This window comes from Heterodontus francisci, chromosome 2 (assembly GCF_036365525.1).
Source record: "Heterodontus francisci isolate sHetFra1 chromosome 2, sHetFra1.hap1, whole genome shotgun sequence".
In the NCBI taxonomy this organism is placed as follows: domain Eukaryota; kingdom Metazoa; phylum Chordata; class Chondrichthyes; order Heterodontiformes; family Heterodontidae; genus Heterodontus; species Heterodontus francisci.
This window is the reverse complement of record NC_090372.1, coordinates 44,878,567-44,904,169: the sequence shown is the minus strand read 5'-3', so window position 1 is coordinate 44,904,169 and position 25,603 is coordinate 44,878,567. Positions and strand designations below refer to the sequence as shown.

Here is a 25,603-nt window from a genome sequence, read left to right as displayed (position 1 = left end):
ATAAATAGCGATTGATAAGGATTGTTGGTTGGTAGACAATGAGGATGTAGAGAATTAAGTGGTGGATGAGACTGATGGAGCAGTTAGTAGGAAATGCCATTTGGCGATGAACTCGCTCACCTTGATAACTTATGTCAGATTGTTAAAATTCTTCCTTCACTGCAGCCATGTTCTTGGAGCAACACTCTCGGCATAGATCTGCATAAGTACTTGATCCCACCAAGCATATGTCGAAAGGGCATACTGCCCCCTCCCCCCTCCCCAGCCGCCAACTCCAATATATACAGAACTTTCCACCTTTTTCACCATGACCTGTAGTGCATTATCTGAAAACCGTGGTGCTCGCTCTCTCTCATGTTCAGCCATTGCTCCAAGTATTACAGACCAGATTGCCTTTTGAAAAAACTCCCATCACTTCTTGGAGCCTCAATGCACTTCCGTTTAAGAGGTGCAGGCTGCCTTTAGATAGTGCTAGCTACTAAGGATATTGGCCCCCTGTTGCTGCATGCAATCAACAAGCAGCTTGCTTATGTTGGTGTATGCAGAAATCGTGTAAAAGGAGGTAGCACCAATTTAACATGCTTTGCAATGAACAGGTGCTTGTTAATCATGTACCGTGATCCCCATGTCCATTTTTGGGGATTAGCCAATCTCTCCCCTAATGTCTTCTCATCTCCCCTCTGGTTCATTTGCCTCTTTTATTTGCAGATGGTTATTTGGCAGCAGTTCCCATGACACCTTGAATGAATTCTGTTGCATTTAGCAGCACATCCTGTGCTATTATTCATCCTGGATATCGTTAACTTTTGAGATGGGTTAATCACTCTAATTTAATTTTATTACTTGATTTTAAGGTTTGTAACAATTAGAAGAGCTAATTATGTTAAATTAGGACAAGGTAGTGAAGCTCCTTTGAACTATGGACCAGAAACTAAAAATCAGGAACAAAGCTCAACATAATTAACCCTGTCTAGCTATAACTGGTAAACCATTCTAAATTTTACGAATTACAACTTTTGAGTTTAGCCAAATAGAGATTCTTGTAAATCTTTTTTTATCTTTTTAGATCTTTCATCACATTTCAACCAAGCAGTACTTCACTGAACACAGTAGAAAAGTGAATAGCAGAGACTCAGAGTTGTACCAAGGCTTTTGAAAAGCAGTTCCAAACTGGCACTCTCTAAAGCTCTTTTCAAGTTGCTGAAACTCTTTCAGAGCGAGTGGCTCAATAATTGATCCTGCTCTATTGTTACCAGATTTACCCAACTTATGCAGTAGAGCAAATACAGTCACAACAGAAATCACTGTGCAAGATTTGTATAGTTGCTGAGAAGTTTTAAATTGGAATTGCTAGTTTAGCGGGACTTTCCTTATTTGGGAAAGGTTCAAACCAGTGAACAGTGATACCACATTACTGAGTGTACAGACGTCAGACACCTATACGGAGACATGGTGGCTCTCTTGTAAACCCTCCAGCATAAAGGGGGCTTTAAAGGAATCGCCGTAACTGAATAAAAGGGAAACCGCAGATGAATTTTAAAAGAACCAGGTAAAATTGTGTGAAAGAAGATTGTTGAAATGTTGGTAAAATGAGGATTAAATCAAAGATAATCAGAGCTATGGTGCTATTCATATGCTAATACATTACTGGAATTCTTCTTTGGCCTCCTTTGTCTCGGGAGACAATGGGTAAGTGCTTGGAGGTGGTCAGTGGTTTGTGGAGCAGCGCCTGGAGTGGCTATAAAGGCCAATACTAGAGTGACAGACTCTTCCACAGGTGCTGCAGAAAAAATTGGTTGTCGGGGCTGTTACACGGTTGGCTGTCCCCTTGTCTTCTGTCTTTTTTCCTGCCAACTGCTAAGTCTCTTCGACTCGCCACACTTTAGCCCCGCCTTTATGGCTGCCCGCCAGCTCTGGCGATAGCTGGCAACTGACTCCCACGACTTGTGATCAATGTTACAGCACTTCAAGTCGCGTTTGCAGACGTCTTTAAAGCGGAGACATGGATGGCCGATAGGCCTGATACCAGTGGCGAGCTCGCTGTACAATGTGTCTTTGGGGATCCTGCCATCTTCCATGCGGCTCACATGGCCAAGCCATCTCAAGCGCCGCTGACTCAGTAGTGTGTATAAGCTGGGGATGTTGGCCGCCTCGAGGACTTCTGTGTTGGAGATGCGGTCCTGCCACCTGATGCCAAGGATTCTCCGGAGGCAGCGAAGATGGAATGAATTGAGACGTTGCTCTTGGCTGACATACATTGTCCAGGCCTCGCTGCCGTAGAGCAAGGTACTGAGGACACAGGCTTGATACACTCGGACTTTTGTGTTCCGTGTCAGTGTGCCATTTTCCCACACTCTCTTGGACAATCAAGTTAATCACAACATTGTCATTACATAGGCTTAGCTTGAAGCATGTTTGAATTTTAAATTCAGATGAGGTAGTTCAATTAGCTGCTCTGTTCTCCTAATTTAGAACTGGGAATAAGAAAATGAAGTGATTTCCACAGCAGATGGATCAAAAAAGGATGCAGTGTGGGATTGCCTTTCTGATCGCCATGCTGTTCTCAGCAGAAGGGGAGGTATATTCCAGCCAGTGAGTTCAAAACAACCTTACTGTGTTGTATGGGTGGGCTCAGCTGTAAATCATCAGATAATAATGGCTGCTTCCAGTGGCAGTGTTTGTCGTCACATTGAAGTAGTACCACCTTGTTTTGTTTTGTAGCTATGCTACTGAAATTAGGCTGCCATCTGTTATATTATGGTAACAAATGGCACCATCTCAGTCTATGGTGTACTTTTGGAGGGTACATAAAATTCTGTTCCCTCCCCACCAGATTTTTTTCTCTTGCTCGTTTTGCTGCATGCCATAAAGACCACTTGTAGAGTTCAGAGCTGCATTGTGATCTTTGGCACTTCTGATGCATGTGTGGCCAGTAGAAATTTGAAGGGACTCTCTGTGTTCATCTTTTATCTTTCTTACCTCTTGATGCAAATTTTTTAAAAATGTGCATGCATGGTTGCTTTGAAGTCATCAGTGAGATTTTCCCAGTCTAGCTGGAATCTTGCTACCAGTACAGACAATGGTGACTCGCACAATGAGGAAACCATGCTTCCGAGGTCCATCTTGGTAAATCATCCTGTCTAGTTTCACCTCTAGTAAGTGCCTTTCAAGATACTTGATACTTCTTGAATAATTTCCAAGCATAATCAAGATACAGCAACTTTTATTATTCATTATCTAGATGTGGACATTGCTGGCAAGGCCGGCATTTATTACCCATCCCCCAGTTGTCCTCGAGAAGGTAGTGGTGGGCCACCTTCTTGAACCACTGCAGTCTGTGTGGTGAAGGTGGGAATACAATATGGTTCAGTAGGGAGTTCCAGGATTTTGTTTGTGACAATGAAGGAACACTGAAATAGGCCCATTTCAGTGTGGTGGGCAGGGGAACTTGGGGCTGATCGTCTTCCATGTACCTGCTGTCCTTGTTCTCCTAGGTGGTAGGAGTTGCTGCCAGACGAGCCTTGATGAGTTGCGACAGTGCATCCTATAGATCTGCCTATAGCAAGTTGCTGTTAAGAATGCTTGGAGTCCTGTGTTGTAGGTTTATCAGGTTGTATCTCAACTTCCGATGCGTCTGGCACTTCTCCCAATGTGCTCTTCTATGCTCCTCATTGAACTAGGGTTGGTTATCTGGCTTGATGGTGATAGAGGAGTGAGGGATATGCTAGGCCATGAAGTTTCATTTTTGTGGAATACTAATGATGACCCACAGTTCTTCATGGATGCCCAGTTTTGAGCGCTAACATCTGTTCTTAATATGTCCCACTTAGCACAGTGATGGTGCCACAAAACACGAAGAAGTGTGGTCAGTGTGAAGATGGGATTTGGTCTCCATGAGGACTTTGTACAGTCACCCTTATCAGTGCTGTCATGTACAGACCCCTGTCTGCCAGATTGGTGAGGACAAGGCTAAGTAGATTAGGCACACTACAGCCTGCCGGACTGAACATTGAGTTCAATAATTTCAGAGCATGACAGCCCCCCACTTTACTTTCATTTTTAGTTATTTTTTCTTCCCTTTTTTTGACATTCCTTTTTACATTTTTTACAATCTTTTTTTGCATTTATTTCATTTCATCTTAGTTTGTTCAGTTTGCTTACCCACTGTTTTTTTCAGGTTGTTTCAGGTTGTTTTTCTTCAGGTTTGCACTTGCTGCTGTTCAATATTCAGTATATTCACACCTAATCTGTACTAATGCTTTGTCTTTCAACACACCATTAACATATTGTTTGCCTTTGCTCCGTGACCTTTTGGTCAGCTATGTGGCCTGGTCCAATCTGCACCTTCTCCTTTGTTATCTCTTGCCCAACCCCCACCTCACTTGTTTATAATCTGTGACTTTTCTAATATTTGTCAGTTCCGAAGAAGGGTCGCTGACCCGAAACGTTAACTCTGCTTCTCTTTCCACAGATGCTGCCAGACCTGCTGAGTGATTCCAACATTTCTTGTTTTTGTTTAAGTAGGTTACTCCTTGTGTTGGTTTTCTCACCGCCTGCTGCAAGCTCATTTTGGCAGCGGTGTCCTTCAGAACTTGGCCAGCTCAGTCAGTGGGGTACTACGAAGCCACTCTTGATGGACATTGAAGTTCCCCCCCCCTCCCCCACCCCCCGGCTTCTTTTAAGTGGTGTTCAACATGAAGGACCACTGATCCCGCAGCAGATGGAGGTTGATTGGTGGGAATCGGCGAGAGGTTTCTTTGACTAAGTTTGACCTGAAGTCATAAGGCAACAACCATGACCGTCTATCCATTGAGATTACTACAGGTTCATGTTGTTTTCTAGTTTATATTGTGTTCCCTGATTTAAGCATAAGACTAGATGTAAATAGTATTCATTGATCAAACAATATTGCCAGAATATAATGAATGGAGCTGAAATGATGGACAGATTCAGGAAGGTATCTGGGAGCAAGAGAAGAGTCAGCAGTTTCAATGTGTAGACAATGTAGCAATGTATTTTTTTAAAAAGCTAAAAGAATACTGGGGCATATAGCCAGAACAATAAAGTGCAAGTCTACAGAAGTTATATTGCCTCACCACCAGTAGATGTGTAGGCGTTGCAAAGGGCAGAGCAACAAGAAGTCATAGAATCGTAGAATAGTTACAGCACAGGAAGCCATTCGGCTTATTATGTCCATACCAGCTCTCTGCAAGAGAAACTCAGCTAGTCCCACTCCTTCAACTTTTCCCCATAGTTCTGCAAAAGTTTTCTCTTCAGTTCCTTGTTCAATTCCCTTTTGTAAGCCACAGTCTTCCTCTATCACCTTATCTGGCAGTGCGTTCCAGATTCTAACCACTCACTGCATAAAAATGTTTTTTCCTCATATCGTCATTGGTTCTTTTGCCAATCGCCTTAAATTGGTGTCCTCTGGTTCTCGACCCTTCCGGCAATGGGAACAGTTTCTCTCTATTTATCTGTCCAGACCCCTCATCTTTTGAACAGAGGAAATAGGAGCAGGAGTAGGCCATTAGACCCCTCGGGTCTGCTCCGCCATTCAACTAGATCATGGCTGATCATCTACTTCAATGCCATTTTCCTACAGTATCCCCATATCCCTTGATATCTTCAATATCTAGAAATCTATCGATCTCTGTCTTGAATATACTCACAGCCTTCTGGGGTAGAGAATTCCGAAGATTCACCGAGTTTGAGTGAAGAAATTCCTCTCAGTCCTAAATGGCCTACCTCTTATTCCGAGACTATGTCCCCTGGTTCTAGAGCACCCCCTCCCCCCCCCCCCCCCCCCACCAACCAGAGGAAACATCCTTCCTGCATCAACCCTGTCAAGCCCTGTAAGAATTTTGGACCCTTCAATGCAATCACCTCTCATTCTTCTAAACTCTAGAGAATACAAGTTCAGTCTCCTCAGAGGTGGGAACTCATCTCTTAAAGAGACATCTTCAGGGGTCTGACATAGGGCCAAGGTGGGGTCTCCCCCACCCCAACTTCAGGCCCGCTGCTGGAACCCCCGTCCCCATAATAAAATGCAGCCCGATGACTTTACACCATTTGGGGTCGAACTGGCATTTTGTAAAGGCTCATCATAACTTCCTTGCTTTGGGTGGTTGTTGGTCGGCACAGACTCGGTGGGCCGAAGGGCCTGTTTCAGTGCTGTATCTCTAAAACTAAAAAACTAAAACTACTCTACGCCTGTATTTATAAAGCCCAGAATCCTGTATGCCTTTTTAATCACTTTCTCAGCCTGCCCTGCCACCTTCAATAATTGGTGCACAAATGCCCCTGGGTCTCTCTGTTCCTGCACCCGCTTTAGAATTGTACCCTTTTTTTACAATTCTCAAGTCTGAAAGACTGGAAAAGCTCAATGTAGGCAGTTTGGAATAAAGGCGCTTAGGGGACACAAACTGAGGTTTAGAAAATTGTATAGATAAAATATAGATAAGATAAATATAAAGATTAAAATATTTAAAATGTTGTTGGGAAGAATGGTGCATGTTCCAGACAGGGTAATTGAGATAAAAACATTGCACGTTCAAAAAGCAATTTAATATAATAGGAGGGTTCGGATGCTAAAGGGATGGGCTGAATGGACTATTCTCGTCTTTTACTTCGCTTATGTAATGTGCTTTTACCATCGAATAGTCAGCCCAAATTATGCCAGATTTTAGTTTGGCCATTGATAGGAAATCTGTGTTTTCATCATTTGACCTCTTTGGTAAACATGTTTGAAATTTTGCCCATTTTGAGTGGGAGCCATTGAAAGCTTGACCAGCAAAGTCGAGTGTTTTACATTACATCACTCATAATTAGTTAGAATGTGGAGCTCGTTCCTCCCTGGAGTAGTTGAGGCAAATAGCTCAGATGCATTTAAGGGGAAGCTAGATAAATGCATGAGGGCGGAAGGAATAAAAGGATATGTTGATGGAGTCAGATGAAGAAGGATGGGAGGAGGCTTATGTGGATTTGGGCCAAATGGCCTGTTTCTCTGCTGTAAGACTTAAGTAATATCACTTGCTTTCTCTGCTGCTTTGTCTGGTCAGAGACAAACGGTGGCATCCTTACATACAACTATGAGGGGGGAAACAATGACCTCATCAAAACCATAGATTCTGTATGTGATTGTACTTTTTTAAAAATAATATTTTAAGCATAAAAATATCAACAGTATGTTGGTTAGAGTGGCATAAGATAATCTTATAGCAGGATAAGCATTTGAATATATCATAAAGGAAGCATTCAATAGCATTTAGCAAGAGTGAATCCAGCATAGGATTCTGAACATCAAGTACAATGCTAATAAATTTACTGGAATTATTTACTGCTGCAATCGAATTAGTAGAATGAAAGTTATGTGTAGGTTTAGACTTTGTGAAAATATTGATGAGGTGTATCAGAAGAAGGAACAATGAACAAATGTTTTGCTTCTGTCTTCCCTATAGGGGATACAAAAAGCATTCCAGTAATAGCAGTAAATCAGGAGGTGGAAGGAAGAGAGGAACTTGGTGAAATTACAATCACCAGGGAAGCGGTACCTACCAAACTGTTGGAGCTGCGGGCTGACAAGTCTCCGGGTCCTGATGGGCTTCTTCCTAGGGTCTTAAAAGAGGTGGCTAATGAGGTAGTAGATGCGTTAGTGTTAATTTTTCTAAATTCACTAGATTCTGGAAAGGTTCCATCAGACTGGAAAATAGCAAATATAACCCCTCTATTCAAGAAGGGGGGGGGGGGGGAGCCATAAAGCAGATAACTATAGGCCAGTTAGCTTGACGTCTGTCGTGGGGAAGGTGTTAGAATCTATCATTTAGGAGGCTATAGTTGGGCACTTAGAAAAACTCAAGGTAATCAGGAATAGTCAGCATGCCTTTGTGAAAGGGAGATCATGTTTAACCAATTTATTGAAGTTCTTTGAAGGAGTAACATTTGCCGTGTAAAGGGGAGCCTGTTGACATACTGTACTTGAATCTCCAGAAGGCATTTGACAAGGTGCCATATAAAAGGTTATTGCGCAAAGTAGGAGCCCATGGTGTGGTGGGTGGCATATTGGCATGGATGGAGGATTGGCTGGCTGGCAGAAAACAGAGTATGCATAAATGGGTACTTTTCTGATTGGCAGGATGTGACGAGTGGAGTCTCGCAGGGGTCTATGTTGGGGCCTCAACTTTTTACAATTTATATAAATGACGTAAATGGGGGGAGCGATGGCATGGTAGCTAAATTTGCAGATGACACAAAGATAGGTAGGAAAGTATGTTGTGAAGAGGACATGAGGTTGCAGACCTATATAGATAGGTTGAGTGAGTGGGCTAAAATCTGTCAGATGAAGTATAATGTAACAAAATGTGAAGTTGTTCACTTTGGCAGGAAACATAAAAAAGCAGAGTATTACTTAAACAGAGAACGACTGCAGAACTCCGAAGTGCAGAGGGATCTAGGTGTTCTAGTGCTTGAGTCATAAAAAGTTAGTATACAGGTACAGCAAGTAATAAAGAAGGCTAATGGAATTCATTATGAGAGGAATTGAAAATAAAAGTAAGGATGTTATGCTTCACTTATACAGGGCATTGGTGAGGCCACATCTCGAATACTGTGTGCAGTTTTGGTCTCCTTATTTAAGGAAGGGTGTAAATGCATTGCAGCTGGTTCAGAGGTGTTTACTAGATTGATACCTGGAATGAGTGGGTTGTCTTGTGAGGAACGGTTGGAAATTCTGGGCTTGTTTTCACTGGAGTTTAGAAGAGTGAGGGGAGACTTGATTGAAGTATATAAGATCCTGAACAGTGTTGACAAGGTGGATGTGGAAAGGATGTTTCCTTTTGTTGGTGAGGGGTGAGTCCAGAACTAGGGGGCACTAAATTAGGGGTTGCCCTTTTAGGACAGAGATAAGGAGAAATATTTTCTCTGAGGGTTGTGTGACTTTGGAACGCTCTGCCTCAGAAGGTGCTAGGGGTAGAGTCATTGAATAATTTTAAGGCGGGGGCAGCTAGATTCTTGTTAGGCAAGGGAATCAAAGGTTATCGGGGGTAGATGGGAGTGTGGAATTCGAGACACAAACAGATCGGCTATGATCTCATTGAATGGTGGAGCAAGCTAGAGGGGCCGAATGGCCTACTTCTCCTAATTCATATGTTCGTATGATCAGTACTAGCTCTGATTGGGTACATGTAACCAGTAGAGTGTTGCAAGGATCAGAACAAAGGTTTCTGTTCATAACGCATTTTGTTGATTTGATAATTGGTTTGTGTAGCTTGTTTGATGTGCATTGTGTTCTCAATATGATAAAACACATTTTATTGATATAATTGTATGTGATTTGTTTATGGTTTCTAGTTTGTGGTTGTTGTATGCTGCAACATTGATGTAGAGTAGGAGAAGCAAGATTACCTTCTTTAGGCTCCTAGATTATCATTACTCTCCACAAGGCCACAGGTGGAGTTGCTCCTGGTGGAGTTGCTCCTCACTTTCTGTTTTTGTGCTGCCTGACGTCTTTCATGGAGTTGGTTAAAATATTTGATGGAGGCCATATGTAACTTCTTCCAGCTGAAGTGTGTTTGGTGCTTTAGTAAAGTTCGTTGGGTGTACTGATGGTGTTCAGCTTTTTAACCAATGCTTTTATCTTGTGTTCAGAACTTCAAAACCATTTCCAAAAACAGAACATGTTTGCTATGAGTCTATTTTCTATTTGTCATGTTTAAGATAGGATTAAAAGTTACTGAAAGAAAAAAAATTGCATTTTTATAGCAACTTTCACAACCTCAGGATGTCCCAAAGCACTTCACAGGCAATGAAATGCAGCAGCCAATTTGCACACAGCATGTTCCCACAAACAGCAATGTGATGAGGACCAGGTCATCTTTTATTTAAGTGTTGTTGACTGAGGGTTAAATATTGGTGAGGACTGCGGGGATAACTTCCCTGTTCTTCTTCATAAAAGGTCCCATATTTTGTTCATCTGAACAAGCAGACGAGCTTCGGTTTACCATCTTATCCAAAAGATGGCATCTCTTACAGTGTAGCACTCCCTCAGTACTGCACTGGAGTGTCAGCCTAGATTTACGTGTTGTGATATCAGCAGGGATGACAACCAGATTCTTCTCTCTTCTCTGAAAAGGGGAAAGTTACACACCATTCGACAAAAGTATATTGGCAAAGATTAATAGATTTATTTACCAATAGAATAATGCACAAAAGCAGTAAAACATATTACTGTAAAAAAAGAAAAAGGTGGAATCAATCCGCCATGCATTAAGTATCCTGTTGGAATGTACATTTGCACAAAGTGATAAGCAACAGGACTCTTGAATGGAACAGTCCTTTGTAGACCTTCACAATGAGCAATAATGCACGGATGATGCAAGTAACTAATCCATAGTTTTCAAATTTCCAAAACTTAAATAAAGTTATTGAACAAAGTTTCCAGGATCATTTTCAGATCAAAAGTCTCTGGGAGCAGAGCTGTCAAACAAAATTAAAAGCACATTGGAGCATACTATTTACATAAATTAACTGAAGAACATGTTGTCTCTTCAGCCAGAGCCTGTGATGCTTTAGCCAGGTGCAGCTTAACAACCAAAACCAAGCCTCTGTACACTAATTCAAAGGATGTAGCGATTGGGTGGGAAGGTGGAGTTGAAGTCAAAGAATAGCCATGATCTGGAACGACGGAGGTGGAGGGGCGACATGATAGAGGTTTACAAAGTTATGAGCGGCATGGACAGAGTGGATAGTCAGAAGCTTTTTCCCAGGGTGGAAGAGTCAGTTACTAGGGGACATAGGTTTAAGGTGCGAGGGGCAAAGTTTCGAGGGGATGTGCGAGGCAAGTTTTTTACACAGAGGGTGGTGAGTGCCTGGAACTTGCTGCCAGGGGAGGTGGTGGAAGCAGATACGATAGCGACGTTTAAGCGACATCTTGACAAATATATGAATAGGAAGGGAATAGAGGGATATGGGCCCCGGAAGTGCAGAAGGTGTTAGTCTAGGCAGGCATCAAGATCGGCGCAGGCTTGGAGGGCCGAATGGCCTGTTCCTGTGCTGTACTGTTCTTTGTTCTTTGTTCTATCTCCGATCTCTATTTTGAAATTTAATTTAAAGAGAATTTTGTTGTTTTAACATTAGTTATTTCAAATATTGTGTGACATTGAATAGAGAAATCTTTCTCTTTACTACAGGCATATCATCATTAAAGGGAGAACGATACTGAAGCTTCTCACTCCTAGCAGAGTGTTAATATGTATACTGCAGCAGAGAATTTTCAGTCCTCAGCTGCAGGCCCAGCAAGTGTGGGAGATGAGTCTATAGGAATTGTAAGGCCAGTTGTAGTTGCCTTGACATGACTAAAAAGTGTCTAATATGCAGGTCTGTATATAACCTCTTCACAATTCATCTACCAGAGCAGGGTGGAACTGATGGAGTTTCTGTGGACTGTTGGATTTGGTTCTGAAGTGCCACATTATTTAGAAGTAGTTTCGATTTAAGGGAGAAGAAGTAGAATAACAAAGATTGCTGGGGTGATCAACTTGTAGGGAAAAGCAGGGTGATACGAGGAAGGGAAAGAATTCAGAGAGACTAGCACTTAAAATTAAGGAGGTTAATTGCAAATGGCGTTCAACATCAAAAAGTGTGAGCACATATTTTCTCAATATTTTGTTAAAATTGCAGCAGTTATAAAAGTCATTCAGTAATCAAAACATGGCAGTCTCAGAAATGAATTCTTCAAAAACTATTAATCAATTGATTCCCAGTTCAGCATTTTCTTTAATTGCACATGCAATGTGCATGAGACAGTAATATGACTTTAATTCTATCTTTTGACTTGTGTTTCCTTCATTGCACATGTTTATCATCTGTATTTTTGCCATGTGGATGAATCATGCAGTAAAGTAATGAAAATCTAGTATATTAGTTGGAGACTCATTAATATGTTTTAAATGGATGGATATGTAGCAGATAAAATTTAATGCAGAGAAGTGTGAAATTATTCATTTTGGTAGGAAGAATGAGGGGAGGCGGTATAAAATAAAAGATACAATTTCAAAGGGGGTGCAGGAGCAGAGGGACCTGGGGGTATATGTGCACAAATCATTGAAGGTGGCAGGGCAGGTTGAGAAAGCAGTTAATAAAACATACAGGATCCTTGGCTTTATAAATAGAGCAGAGTACAAGAGCAAGGAAGTTATTAAGAACCTTTATAAAGCACTAGTTTGACCTCAACTGGAGTATTGTCTCCAATTCATTAGAGAGGATGCAGAAAAGATTTACGAATGATTCCAGGGATGAGGAACTTCAGTTATGTGGATAAAGTGGAGAAGCTGGGGCTCTCCGCCTTGGAGAAGAGAGGATTGAGGAGATTTGATAGCAGTGTTTAAAATATTATGAGGGGTCTGGACAAAGTAGGTAGGGAGAAACTGTTCCCATTGGCAGAAGGGCTGAGGACCAGAGGACACCAATTTAAGGTGATTGGCAAAAGAAGCAACGGCAACATGAGAAAAAACTTTTTTACGCAGTGAGTGGTTAGGATCTGGAATGCACTGCCTGAGAGTGTGGTGGAAGCACATTCAATCATGGCTTTCAAAAGGTAATTGGGTAAGCACCTAAAGAGAGTAAATTTGCAGGGCTACAGGGAAAAGGTGGGGGAGTGGGACTAGATGAGTTGCTCTTGCAGAGAGCTGCCACAGACAAGATGGGCCAAATAGCCACCTCCTATGAGTCTGTGAAAATAATTCTGAAAGATTTGGGAGCTTCATAGATGGTGTTTTAATTTTTTTAAATTGGAGGATATGTGGACAGGTGCTCATGTCAGTATCAGATATGATACTAAGGTTACGAACAGTATGATTCAATCTCAGACAGCAGCCAGGGCAAGTGATGGAATTGTTGGGTTTGTGGCAGGAGCTGAAAACAATAGTTTGTCTTCCCAAAATCAACACTAATACAGTAATGGAAGAGACAGTTCAGTTGAAAAGTATGGTTTCGAAAGCTAAGCAAAGGAAAGGAATGAGGCAGCCAAGGGAGGGACAGGTTGAGCATTGGCAACTAGTTGTTTACTTATCAGGCCAGCATGCATGCTTGACCTTTAGCAATGTGTTGTAATCTGAAAGAAGTAGTGAGATAACAAAATGGGCAGAGAGATAATAGAGAATGTAAAGAGGTATGGTGGGGAAAAAGGATGGGGAAATTAGTCAAAAGAAGAAGCAGAGATAAAGATGTAACCACAAGATAAAGTGCTTGAGATGTAGTGAAAATGTACACTAAAAGAATGTAAAATGTACAAGAACACAAGGAAATGGAAAGAATTGCAGAAGCAGACACCATTACAAGACCAATGATTTTCTACTCTGAGTTATGCCTTTGGACAGCAACAACTGCAGAAGATTGTGAAGTTTAAAACCATGGTCAATGTGAAATGGTCACAAAAAACTGTATTCACCTAGTGTCTTGGAAGAAAAAAGTAGTCACAATCTTAGCACAGCTGTTCATTCCCAGTTTTATGTAATAAAACTGGTTATTAATTACAAATAGTTATATTACAGTCCCATTCTGTATTTATAATGTTATTTACAATTAGAAAGATAACCTCATTCTTTACAAACTCCAAAACTATCTTACAATTAAACACATCGAGAATTGTAGAGTTTTTGTTAATTTAAATTAATTGAATTGGAGATGGGTTCATTGAACTCTCCAGAGAGCAGATTCTTCCTTCTGCATGTGAATAGTAAATTGGACAAAATGATGCTATGCTCCCAGGAGCCTGTACTGTTGCAACGTGTCTTTTAATTAAGAACCATTGATTCTGTAAAAGCACAATCAAGTAATGATCTTCTGTTGCTTTCATTTTGATGCAAAAAGGTTTCAGATGTGCATCAACACAAAAACGGTAGTATATAATTTGGGTATCAAATCATAATCAAACTCCCAAACTCACTGAAGCTGAGTGGTGAGAAATCACCTCTTGTAGATAGTTTTGTGACATTTGAGGTTCACAGAGTGGATCACTGGTTCCGTTGTGACAGTAAAAAGTAGCTGCCTGGGTGCACAGTGCTCATCTGAAGCTGAACTTAATGCAAAGTTGGCATTAAAAGAGTTTATAGTTAACTTGATTTGTCAGCTGCAGCATCCAGAGCAAGATGAAATCTAGCAGAAATCTAAGAGCAGTTTGGCTTTTCAACTGTTGCTAGTTTCTTCAAACAAATGGGTAATAAAATGTTTAAACTTCTGTTTTATGTAGTTCTTTTCTTGCACTTATAGGTTGCTGGTCCTGATGTGAATTGAGCCCTGTAACCTGGAGTCCACATTCTGTTTTACATGGTTCTTTCCTTCTGTTTCAGCTGAGTTGGATGGTGAACATGCCCAGAAAGTGCGAGATATGGAGAACACACAGCAGCTGAAGCTGAAAGAGCGGCAGAAATTTTTTGAAGAAGCTTTTCAGCAGGATTTGGAACAGTACCTGTCTACAGGATACTTGCAGATAGCACACAGACGAGGCTAGTTTTTACATTATTTCACTATTATATTTCTATCAAACTTCCCTACAAAGCAAGATTGTTTGCTACTTTGTAGGATGCATTTTGTGGTATAACTTTTGAAGATGAAGAAATTCATTTTTAACCGATAATTATCTAGCAGTTTCATGTGTTTGGATCTGCAGGTAATGTTGGAAATTCATTTTAGCGTAATAAGCCCATATGGGAAAACTGCAGCAACTTGGTGTGTGTGTGCTTGGGGCTGGGGTGAAGTGGAGAGGTTGTAAATTGACCTGAGAGATTACTCATGTCTGTGTTAGCTGGGGGAAGGATTCTGTGCATTTAATTCTATTTTGAATACCTTGGACAATATGTATAAAAAGAATAAAAGCAAGAGGGCACAGAACAGGGAAACAAAATAAAGAAATGTTGAAATTTCCAGTCAGGTAGCTGCTGCATTCCATATGTTTTCTTTATTATTAACCTTGTAATTCATCCATAACTTTTAAGAGATTTTAGGATCAGCTTAGCACTTTCAGGGTAATAGTCTTCACACGATTTGAAGTAGAAACAAGAGTAGACCATTCATCCTCTCAAGCATCTTTTGCCATTCAGTTAGATCATGGCTGATCTGTGCCACAATTCCATTTAACTGCCAATGATCCACATCCCATGATACCCTTACCTGATTTTTTAAAAAATCTTGTCGACCTGGATCTTAAATTTCAATTCATCGAGCATCCACAGCCTTTTGGGGAGAGAATGCCATAGCCCTTTGTGCAGAAAAAAATTGCTTCCTGGTTCCAGGCCTGAATGACCTAGCTCTGTTATTAAAACTGTTCTCACATGTCCTGGATTCTCCCACACCCCCAGAGGAAATAGTTTATTTGTATCTACCCTATTTAATCCTTTTATAATTTAAAGACCTTGATTCGATCACCCCTCATCTTTCTAAACTCAAGGAAGTTCAAACCAAGTCTATGCAACCTGCTGTCATAATTTAACTCTTTTGCATTGCAGCCCCTTGAGATAAAGGCTATTCTATGACCTTTTTTGATCTATTTTTGTGACTTGTGTACTTGGGCACCCAGATCCCTTCGTTCCTCTATGGTTCCTAGTCTCGCCATTGAGGAAGCATTCAGATTTGTCTTTCTTAGATCCAAGATGTATAACGTTGCACTTCACCATATTGAACTCCATCTGCCATAGTTTTTCCTCCTTTCTTAACTTGCCTTTGTTTCTCTGTAACTTCCTGCACTGCACAATTTACTGTCTTCTAACTTGGCGTCATCTGCAAACATATCTGTATAGCTCTCTATTCCTCTATCCAAGTCAATTAATATTTATGGTGAAAATCTGAGGCCCCTGTACAGATCCCTGGGAAATACCACTTGTCACATCCCACCATTCCCTTTATCCCTACTTTCTCTTCTGGAATGATCTTTGTCCTCTTCATTTTCCTGCATCTTGCAAGTGAAGAATTAAAGTTAGAAACTAGTTTGAATTAACTTGAAATGGAGTTCAGTTTCCTCAAGCATAGCCTCCGCATGTTTGCATCCCTTCCATCAATCCTGTCTTGCTTTAGGAGGCTGCAGATACCAGTTAGACAGCGGTGAAGGCTGGTGACTGCTCAGTTGTTTGAGTGCTTCCTGGCTGCAGGTTTGGGGGAAAAACTGAATGTTGCAGATCACCTCTCACTTGAAAACTTAGAAAGAAGACAAATGCTGGAAAATACAGAAGGTCTGCATCAAACCATGTTAGATCTGATGTGGCAATGACTGATTCACAGTACTGGCATCCCTCGGTTAGATGTGTGCACAATCACAAAAAAGTTTTAATATCACAGCGTTTTCTACAAAAGATGTATTTCAAAATAATCCTAATTGTAACTGGCATTATACTTAATTAACTCTACTAGAATACTGTGCATGATTGGTCATGCGATTAGATTGTTTTGTTAGTACCTTGTAACCAATCTATTTTAGCTTAGCTATATAAATGCGTACAGCTTGCAAAAATAGCTGTGAATATGATTTCTCCAGATAATGACTGAGTTGTCAGTCAGCACATTAAGAAAATGTGACTTGTGTACTTGGGCACCCAAATCCCTTCGTTGCTCTATGGTTTTTCTGGTACTGCTTCCTGTTCTCTTTCTTTTACCTGTTGGTTAATTTTCACATGGAGATGTATATTTTATTCAGCCTAGTTATAAATGCATTGTAAAATATAAATCGGTCTGTTAGTAATAGTGCACCTATTGTAACGACCCTGCCAGCCCTGACCATATAACCAGTTCGCCAGTTCTTTAGATACCACTCTCTGCTCCCACCCATTCTGCAGCCTTGCTAGTCTCTGTAGATAATCAACCAGCTTCTTTGTCATCCGTGTGCACCAGCTCATGGATGTGCCAATACCAGTGGGGCCATGACTCCTGAGACAGAATAACAGCAAGAGGAAGACCACTTGCCCTTGGTTGGAGGTATATCCAAGCATCATCCTCACTCACTCTGTTACCCCCACCCAATGCTGATGCCCTTTTCCAACACATTTCCTGTCAGTTTGCTATTTCGCCTTGTTTTTAAAAAGGATTTTAAAAAATGCTATTAGGGTGCATCTGGAAAGAAGCATGCTGTGTGCAAGACAGGAAGAATGGAAGTTGAAGCCTTAGCCACCTCTCCCTTCCCCTCTCCGCTCGCCCTTCCCCTCTCCGCTCGCCCTTCCCCTCTCCGCTCGCCCTTCCCCTCTCCGCTCGCCCTTCCCCTCTCCGCTCGCCCTTCCCCTCTCCGCTCGCCCTTCCCCTCTCCGCTCGCCCTTCCCCTCTCCGCACGCCCTTCCCCTCTCCGCACGCCCTTCCCCTCTCCGCACGCCCGTCCCCTCTCCGCTCGCCCGTCCCCTCTCCGCTCGCCCGTCCCCTCTCCGCTCGCCCGTCCCCTCTCCGCTCGCCCGTCCCCTCTCCGCTCGCCCGTCCCCTCTCCGCTCGCCCGTCCCCTCTCCGCTCGCCCGTCCCCCCTCCGCTCGCCCGTCCCCCCTCCGCTCGCCCTGCCCCTCCACCCCGCTCTCCCCTCCCTCCCCCTGCTCTCCTTGCTCTCTCTCCCCCACAACCAACATGTTAGCTGTCGTTTTGCTACGTATTCTGAACTTTAAAAATTATATTTTATAAAATGCTAATTGAGTGTATCTGTAAAGGAACATGCTATGTGAATGAACAAGGAGGTAGAAAGAATGATAGCTCAGGCTAGATCTCGCAACAAGATATGCACTTTAAAAAGACCTACAAGATGTTTGGCTTGGCTTCTTCTCTGGGAACAAATTAAATCTGTTGCAAATGCTTTCAACCAACTGAGATAGTACCCCATCTAATAGTTGTTGCAACAATTCAATTATTTCCTATTGGTAACAGCACTTTGAACTCAATGATGAAAGCAATCCAGTATATAGGGTTGAAAAGCATGTTGTTTTCACATGTATGTTTTCCAAATACCTATAGTAGACATACCCATTTTTAGTGGCTGTTGTGTATACCATTCCTGTATAAACCTGATGTATAACTCATGTGGAATCATAGAATGGTTACAACACAGAAGGCTATTCGGCCTGTCAAGTACATGCCAGTTCTCAGCAAGAGCAACTCAGCTAGTCCCACTCCACCATCTTTTCCTCACAGCCCTGCAAATTTTTTTCCTTCTGCCTCTTGCACCCTCTCAGGCTGTGCATTCCACTCGCTGTGTAAAAAAGTGTATCCTCCTGTCACTTTTGGTTCTTTTGCCAACCATCTTTCGACCCTTTTGGCAATGGGAACAATTTCTCTCTAACTACTCTCTATCTAGAACCCTCATGATTTTGAACATTTCTATCAAATCTCTCAATCTTCTCTAGGGTGAACAACCCCAGCTTCTCCAATCATCCTCACCAGTATTCTGAACTGATTGCCAGTTGGAGCGCGAGTCACTCTCAAGGGACTCCTGCACTACCTGCCTGTTCCTCCTTGCCGGTCTGCCTGTACACCCATTCCCTCATTGCGTGCTGTTAGCCTCGTGGATGCACCACAGTGATGCAGCTGTTGCTCAAGCTCCGAAACCCGGAACTCAAGCGTCTCCAGTTGACAATAATTCTTGCACATATGGGTGTCCAGGACACTAGAAGTGTCCCAGAGTTCACACATGAAACAGGATACACATTCCATGGGACTGAAGTGCCCTACCATGCTTCTATCTATTGAATAATTTACTCAATTGAGAAATAAACTTGAGTAGACATTCTTTGCTACTCACCAATCAGCTCCTTCCCCTGTGCTGACATCACTTTATTTTATAGGTAGGATAACTTAAATGTTTTTACTTAACTCTTACTATCTCTGTCTCAGATTTTAATTTAATGAAAAATTAGCAACCCTTTAATGTTACTATACGTCTTTATTTAATTTTAACTTTATCCCTCTAGATCTGATTGACAAATTATTCAATACACAAGTTTAATTAATATAGTTACAATGTATAAGATATGTTAAAGTTTATGTATTTTATCAAAATGGCTTACTTTTAATTTTTGTACAATTTATTGATCTAGATTACTTCATAGTTTGATTAAATTAAATGCTTACCTTATGCTGAGGCGCACGATGCAATTTATTTTCCCTCTCCTGTTTGGTTCCATGCTTGGCCTCACCTGTTCTGGCCACTCAGCTCCACTTTCAAATTTACGCTGTCTGATGGCTCCGCTCTCGGCCTTGCCCTCTCTGTAGGCTCTATTCCGTTCTTGGCCTTGCCTGCCCTCCTTTTGAGCTCCGCTTTCTGCCCCGCCCTCTATGACCAGTCCGCACCCATCAAAAATGTGACAAAGGTGCTAAAATATATTGAGGTCCAAAACAATGAAGCATTTAAGTTATGGAATGGTAGATGGATTTTGATAAACATTACACTTGATTTGTATCAGAATAGTAGATAAAGAATATAAATGCATAATAAAATATAATTCACTAGCAAAGGTGAAACGAGTTAAGTGTGATTCATAACCACTCACTAGAATTATCAGTAGATATGAAACTATTCTCAACAACAGCTCTGTATAAATATCTGGGAGCAGATTGCTGGTTGTAGGGTAAGTATAAATTGAAATTCAGTTGCTGCTGAGGGCAGTAGGAGATGGAGATATTTGTTGGGGGCAGCCAAGTTTGAATTCTGCAGTTTGGGTGGAAAAATATATTAGAGATTTGCAGGCTTACATTTTGGGATTGGGTTTATGTATACTGAGCATTTGCACAAGTAATGTGCATCATATGATTAATTGTCAGGGCCTGGGAAAGGACTGATGGCCTTTCTGTTTTTCCATATTTTCTTCTTTTCTCGTATGCATTGATGTTTCTGGACATACATGACAAAAGGGAGTGTGCATTCAAAGTCACCTTGCCTAATTTCCTTCTTACATAACTAATAAGCCTTCAAAATATAGAATATTTGCATCTGCAAGCATTAGTCGTAAAAAGAAAAAATCCTTTAACTTTACTCTTGGGTTTTGCTATCAATTGATTCTCCAGAGGTTAGGAAATTTCTGCAACATCACTGATTTTTCCCCAAGAGAACAAACACCAAAGCAAAAGAGGGGATATGAATTTTATGCTGAATTTTCCATTAAGCTATGCAAACTTTAAAGAAAACCATTTAATACTTGGCTTTGATTGCAGATTGAGTGACAAAATGTAGAATTATCCTTGGGGTTGAACATAAATGGAAGTGAAGGATGCATCAAATTTTTTTAATGTTTTAATGATTTTTCTGTTCATTTAAATTACATTGTATATTTACTATTTTAGAATTTATTACACATTGTGACTACTTTCCCCTTCCCAAGTGAGTTCTTCAATTATCTGAGAGCAGCCACTGCAAACCTGCAAGCAGGTTTTTCTCTTACCATCTGTGGCATTATTATGGATGATTACAATGACATTATGGCTTTGAACTGAAATTTGACACTCAGCCTCCCAGTCCGGCTGTACTTTCCACCTCATGTCCCAACCATATGTCATCACCAAACACACCTTGGTCTCTTTCCCCACCCAAATCCTCTGGCACCTTCTCTTCCGTTGAGCACACCTTGTTCAACCTCCATTATCTCTATGTTAAAATCTTCCATTTGGTGCCCCCATCCCCATCAAAGCACCATCCTGAATTTCTCAATGATATCCTCACAACTTTCCTCCCTCAGCCTTTGCATTGAATGACTTCTCATCCTTGGTAATTTCAATCTTCTCTATTATTATCCTCTCATCTGACTTTACTGCCCTCCTGTTGCCTCTGAACTTCTGCCTCTATATAAACTCTACCACCAATATTCATGGCCATACCCTTGACCTTGCCATTTTCTTTGATCTCAATCTCTGATGAACCCATTTCCAACCACTTCTTTGTTTCCCTCACCGCCAACATTCTCCCTACTCTCTTCCAATCTCACTTCCTTTTGCATCCATACTTAGAAAACACTCTGGCTCAAGTTACTTACAGCCACATTTTCATTGCCTAGCTTTTCGGTCTTCTGTTCAGAACAATACTTTTCTTCACATCGGGCAATCTCCTTAAGCCCCTCTTATCTGTTCCCTCCACTCTGACCTTCATGGATCCTTTGTTATTAAGATTGAGACCATTCATTCAGCTGTCCCTGCTGCTTCCCCACTTTACCATTCCCACCTAGTGAAACCTCCTCTAGACTCCTCCCTGCCCTCGTCCTAATCCATGTTTCTCTCCTATCTCCACATATTCCTCTCAGGTCATTTCATCCAAGACCTTCATCTTGCTCCCTTTGTACTGTTCATATAGACTACCCAAGTGTTCTCCCAAGCCCCCATGCAAGCTGAATGGTAAATGGTTCCCTCCCCTAAGACACTGTTCACTTTCCTTTCAAACCTGAAGTCATTGCATTCTAAAGAAAGATTGACCCTTGGCACGCTAGCGTCTTTTCTCTGATCTTCCTTTCTTCATAAGTCTTTGAACGTGTCGCCTCTGTAACATCTTTTCTTTAATTTCCTTTTTGAACCTCTCCAATCAGGTTTCTGTCCCTGCACAGCACCAAAAACTATCCTAAACAAAGTCACAAAACACATCCCTCCCAAACCTCTCTGCAGCATTTGGCTATCAACCACACCATCCTCATCCAATGCCTCTCCCCCATTGTCCAGCTCAGTGGGACCACCCTCACTTAGTTCCACTCTTATTTTACCAAATCATGGCAGAATATCTCAAAAAGTTGCTTCTCTTTCTGCCATTACCTCTGGAGCCCTCTAAGGTTCTATGCTTGGCTCCCATTCCTTTCCTCATCTACATGCAGCCTCTTGGAATGGTATGAACAATTGGCTTGGGTGGAATGGCTGGAGGAAAAAGAATGAAAGAGCCCTATCCTTTTTGGAATCTGTGTAGTTTGGGGATTAAGTATAGAGACATTGGAGACAGAGGCTGGAGAACTAGATGAAAACTGAAATTGAGTGGGTTGGAATGAGTTGGGGACACCAAGATGAAAGCAAAACACTTTTGGTCAACAAACTAGAGAAAAGTTTGAGTAGGAGATTGCGAGCAAAAGTTAGAAGTTGATGCATTTTAATCCCAGTTGAAATTGAGTTTACTTCTTCAGGCACTGTTTGGCTCCCAGGCCCATTGATGAGTATACTTAACTCTGCAGACCTCTTTGCTTCATGCAAATACGTAGATTTCAACACTTGAGGCCTACTATTAACTGAAAAAATTACCTTTGAAACAGTTTCTGGGCCTGGTTTTCACAGCAAAATGATAGCCAGGGAAAAATATGGAACATAAAAGGTTTACAGATTATTTTTAAAATGATAGATTTAAGCCAAATCGGGGGGAAAAGCCAATCTCAAGATTAAATTAACAGAAATAGCATGAAGAGAATAGAGAAACAGAAAATAGAAGGAAAAGACTGTGATTAGCTGAATAAGTACTGAAACCTAATTTTTATTCAATATTGATCTTTGGCTGTTATCTGTTGTAGGTTATTAAAATAAATGAAACTAGCTGAAACAATTGAACAAGTTTATAGCACTAATATTTGTGTTCATTTCAGCGTCACAGCATGTAAACTGAAAATTTAAGCAACCTGCTGTCCCAGGGAGATGTTGAATTCCCTCAACAAGCCATCTGTCTAATGGTTAAAAGAGACATTCGACTTTCGCTATACTTTGACTTTATTCATTCAGTTCAGTGGTGATGCCAATATTTGCTTTCAAATAATGTTTATTACTAAAGAACAAACCTTGAACTTTCTGTTCATGAATTTAAGACTTCAATGTGTTGTGAATTCCTTAAAATGGCATCTCTCTCAACTTCTAAGTCCCAGACCCATTAGAAGTATTGGACCTTCTGAGATGCCTGCAGGCCATCCACATGGGCACAGACATTTTGGTGCTGCAGAAATTTTTTCAAGAAAGCTTATTTGCAAGATATTTATACAATTCCAAGATGACAGTGTTAATATTCTGTAGTATAAGTTATTCTATGTTGCAGGGTGATGGACCAGCTTGCAGCAAAATTAAAATTGTGAATCGTGCATTACTGGATCCTGCACTCCATTGTGAAAACTGCTCGCTTTTCACTATTTACATCCAGGAATGCAAAGCTAACCCCCGGCCCCTCTCCTCCACCACAAACCATCTTCTTAAACCACCATCCCCGCCTCCTCTGCTCTCACCAACAAGTGCAATGAACCTATAGACATTTTTGTCATAAAGATCCAGGCCATCAGCTGCCTCTTCCCCTTCCCTTCCTACCCCTAGCTCACCAGATCAAACTTCCCCTAATGTTCCCCACTGCCGTAACCCCAAACCCATGTCTTTCTCTAGATTCTATCCCATCTCCTGCCTTGCTCTCTCTCGGCTCATCTTGTCCATGAGACCCACCTTCTGCTCCCTCAATCCTATTCCGACCAAACTATTGAACACCTAACTTCCCTTCTTAGGCCTCATGTTAGTTAATGGTTCCCTCTCCTCAGGTACTGTTGCCATGCTCCCCACCTCCCCACCCCAAACCTTCAAACTGTCATCACCTTTCTTGAAAAAACCCGCCCTTGTCCCTGCGAACTATCACCCCATCTCCAACCTCCCTTTCCTCTCCAGAGCCCTTGAATAAGAACATAAGAAATAGAAGCAAGAGTAGATTTGGCCTCTCAAGCCTGCTCCACTATTCAGTAAAATATAGATCTTCTACCTCAGCTACACCTTCCCACATTGTCCCCATATCCCCTGATTCCCTGAATATTCAGATCTCTGACTTGAATAAACTCAATAACTGAGCATACACAGCGCTCTGTGGTGGAGAAAAGATGTTGACTTCATATTCCTCTTTACAGCTGCCTTTATTCAATAACCCAATAAGGAGACACTGGACTGCCGCTATGTCATAAACAAAAAAGTGCTCCCTTTTTATAGGGACACAACTAATAAAGAATTAAGCCATTAAAAAAGGAACTTACAAGCTTAAATATTAATGTTACCAGTGACCATTATATATCAGTGGCCACCAGTCACGTAATCGTTGTCCAGATCCAGCCAGGCACAGACAAGATCGTGGAAGAGAGCCAGAGTGACTACACCTATGGGTGGCATCCAACCTGGTCTGTGCTGATGGACCTATTTCTGGCATTTTCTCTTTTTATTACATTTCTAGTAATGCCTTATTTAATGTTCAGTACAACAACAAAAACCTTATAGAAAAGCACCATGGAAGAACTAACACAAGAAGAAACCCATTTTCTTGCTCACCTTTCTCTCCCAGTACCAAGAAACATGAGGAGCATTGTCCTGATGGTTAATGATCAGTGGGCGGCGCAGTGGTTAGCACTGCAGCCTCACAGCTGCAGGGACCCGGGTTCGATTCTGGGTACTGCCTGTGTGGAGTTTGCAAGTTCTCCCTGTGTCTGCGTGGGTTTTCTCCGGGTGCTCCAGTTTCCTCCCACAAGCCAAAAGACTTGCAGGTTGGTAGGTAAATTGGCCATTATAAATTGTCACTAGTATAGGTCGGTGGTAGGGAAATATAGGGACAGGTGGGGATGTTTGGTAGGAATATGGGATTAGTGTAGGATTAGTATAAATGGGTGGTTGATGGTCGGCACAGACTCGGTGGGCCGAAGGGCCTGTTTCAGTGCTGTATCTCTAATCTAAAATCTAATCTTAGCAATATCCTTTCTTTAACTGATGCTTCTTCTGCAGTCAGCCATTGGCATGCTTAACTCAATTTGTTTCATCTAAAAATAAACAATTTTGTTTGAAGCTGAGCCTTGTTGCTAAATAGCTTGGAGACATTGTTTAACCAGCGATCTGAGGACACTGGCTTTGCAGACAACAGTAAAAGCTAAAGTACCCTGGGTTAATATGGCTTTCAAATGATATTCATTATTTAGAGATACAGCACTGAAACAGGCCCTTCGGCCCACCGAGTCTGTGCTGACCAACAACCACCCATTTATACTAACCCTACAGTAATCCCATATTCCCTACCACCTACCTACACTAGGGGCAATTTACAATGGCCAATTTACCTATCACCTGCAATTCTTTGGCTGGGAGGAAACCGGAGCACCCGGCAAAAACCCACGCGGTCACAGGGAGAACTTGCAAACTCCACACAGGCAGTACCCAGAATCGAACCCGGGTCCCTGGAGCTGTGAGGCTGCGGTGCTAACCACTGCGCCACTGTGCCGCCCGTTACTTCAGCTCTGTTTCATTGCTGACGTGGATCCTGTAAGCCCATACTCCTGATGATAAAAATATTTTTTTTTAATAAATACAATCATATTGTAATTTTAAAAATTATACTTTTGCAAAGAAGTTGAGCCTCTCAAATGTTTGGGTTCAATGTCTTGCTACAAGAGTCTAATTATACTATATCCAAAAATGTTGATAAAACTGTCTTTAGTCAATGAAGAAGAACTTGGTTTCAGTGTCTGTCATTTTGTTAAGGAATAATTAAACAATGGCTCCTGGATTCACTATATAAAAAAAAAACATTGGTAATTCAGAATAATTGGTAATTGTAACCACAAAGGCATCAGCCCCATCATTCCATGGCTCAGTGTTATAGTGCTCACCACACTCTTGGTTTTGAAAATTTGCACTTTTGAATTCAAAT

At 41.5% G+C, this 25,603-nt stretch overlaps 1 protein-coding gene across 2 annotated transcripts in view; it reads left to right on the top strand.

Moving 5' to 3' along the window:
- LOC137384137 (dysbindin-like) overlaps positions 1 to 25,603 on the top strand; it is a 313,146-nt gene that overhangs the window by 259,476 nt on the left and 28,067 nt on the right. For both annotated transcript variants that reach the window (XM_068057754.1, XM_068057752.1), the window contains one exon: positions 14,343 to 14,498. In XM_068057754.1, coding sequence (XP_067913855.1) covers positions 14,343 to 14,498 — 156 coding nt within the window. The remainder of the gene's footprint in view (positions 1 to 14,342; positions 14,499 to 25,603) is intronic.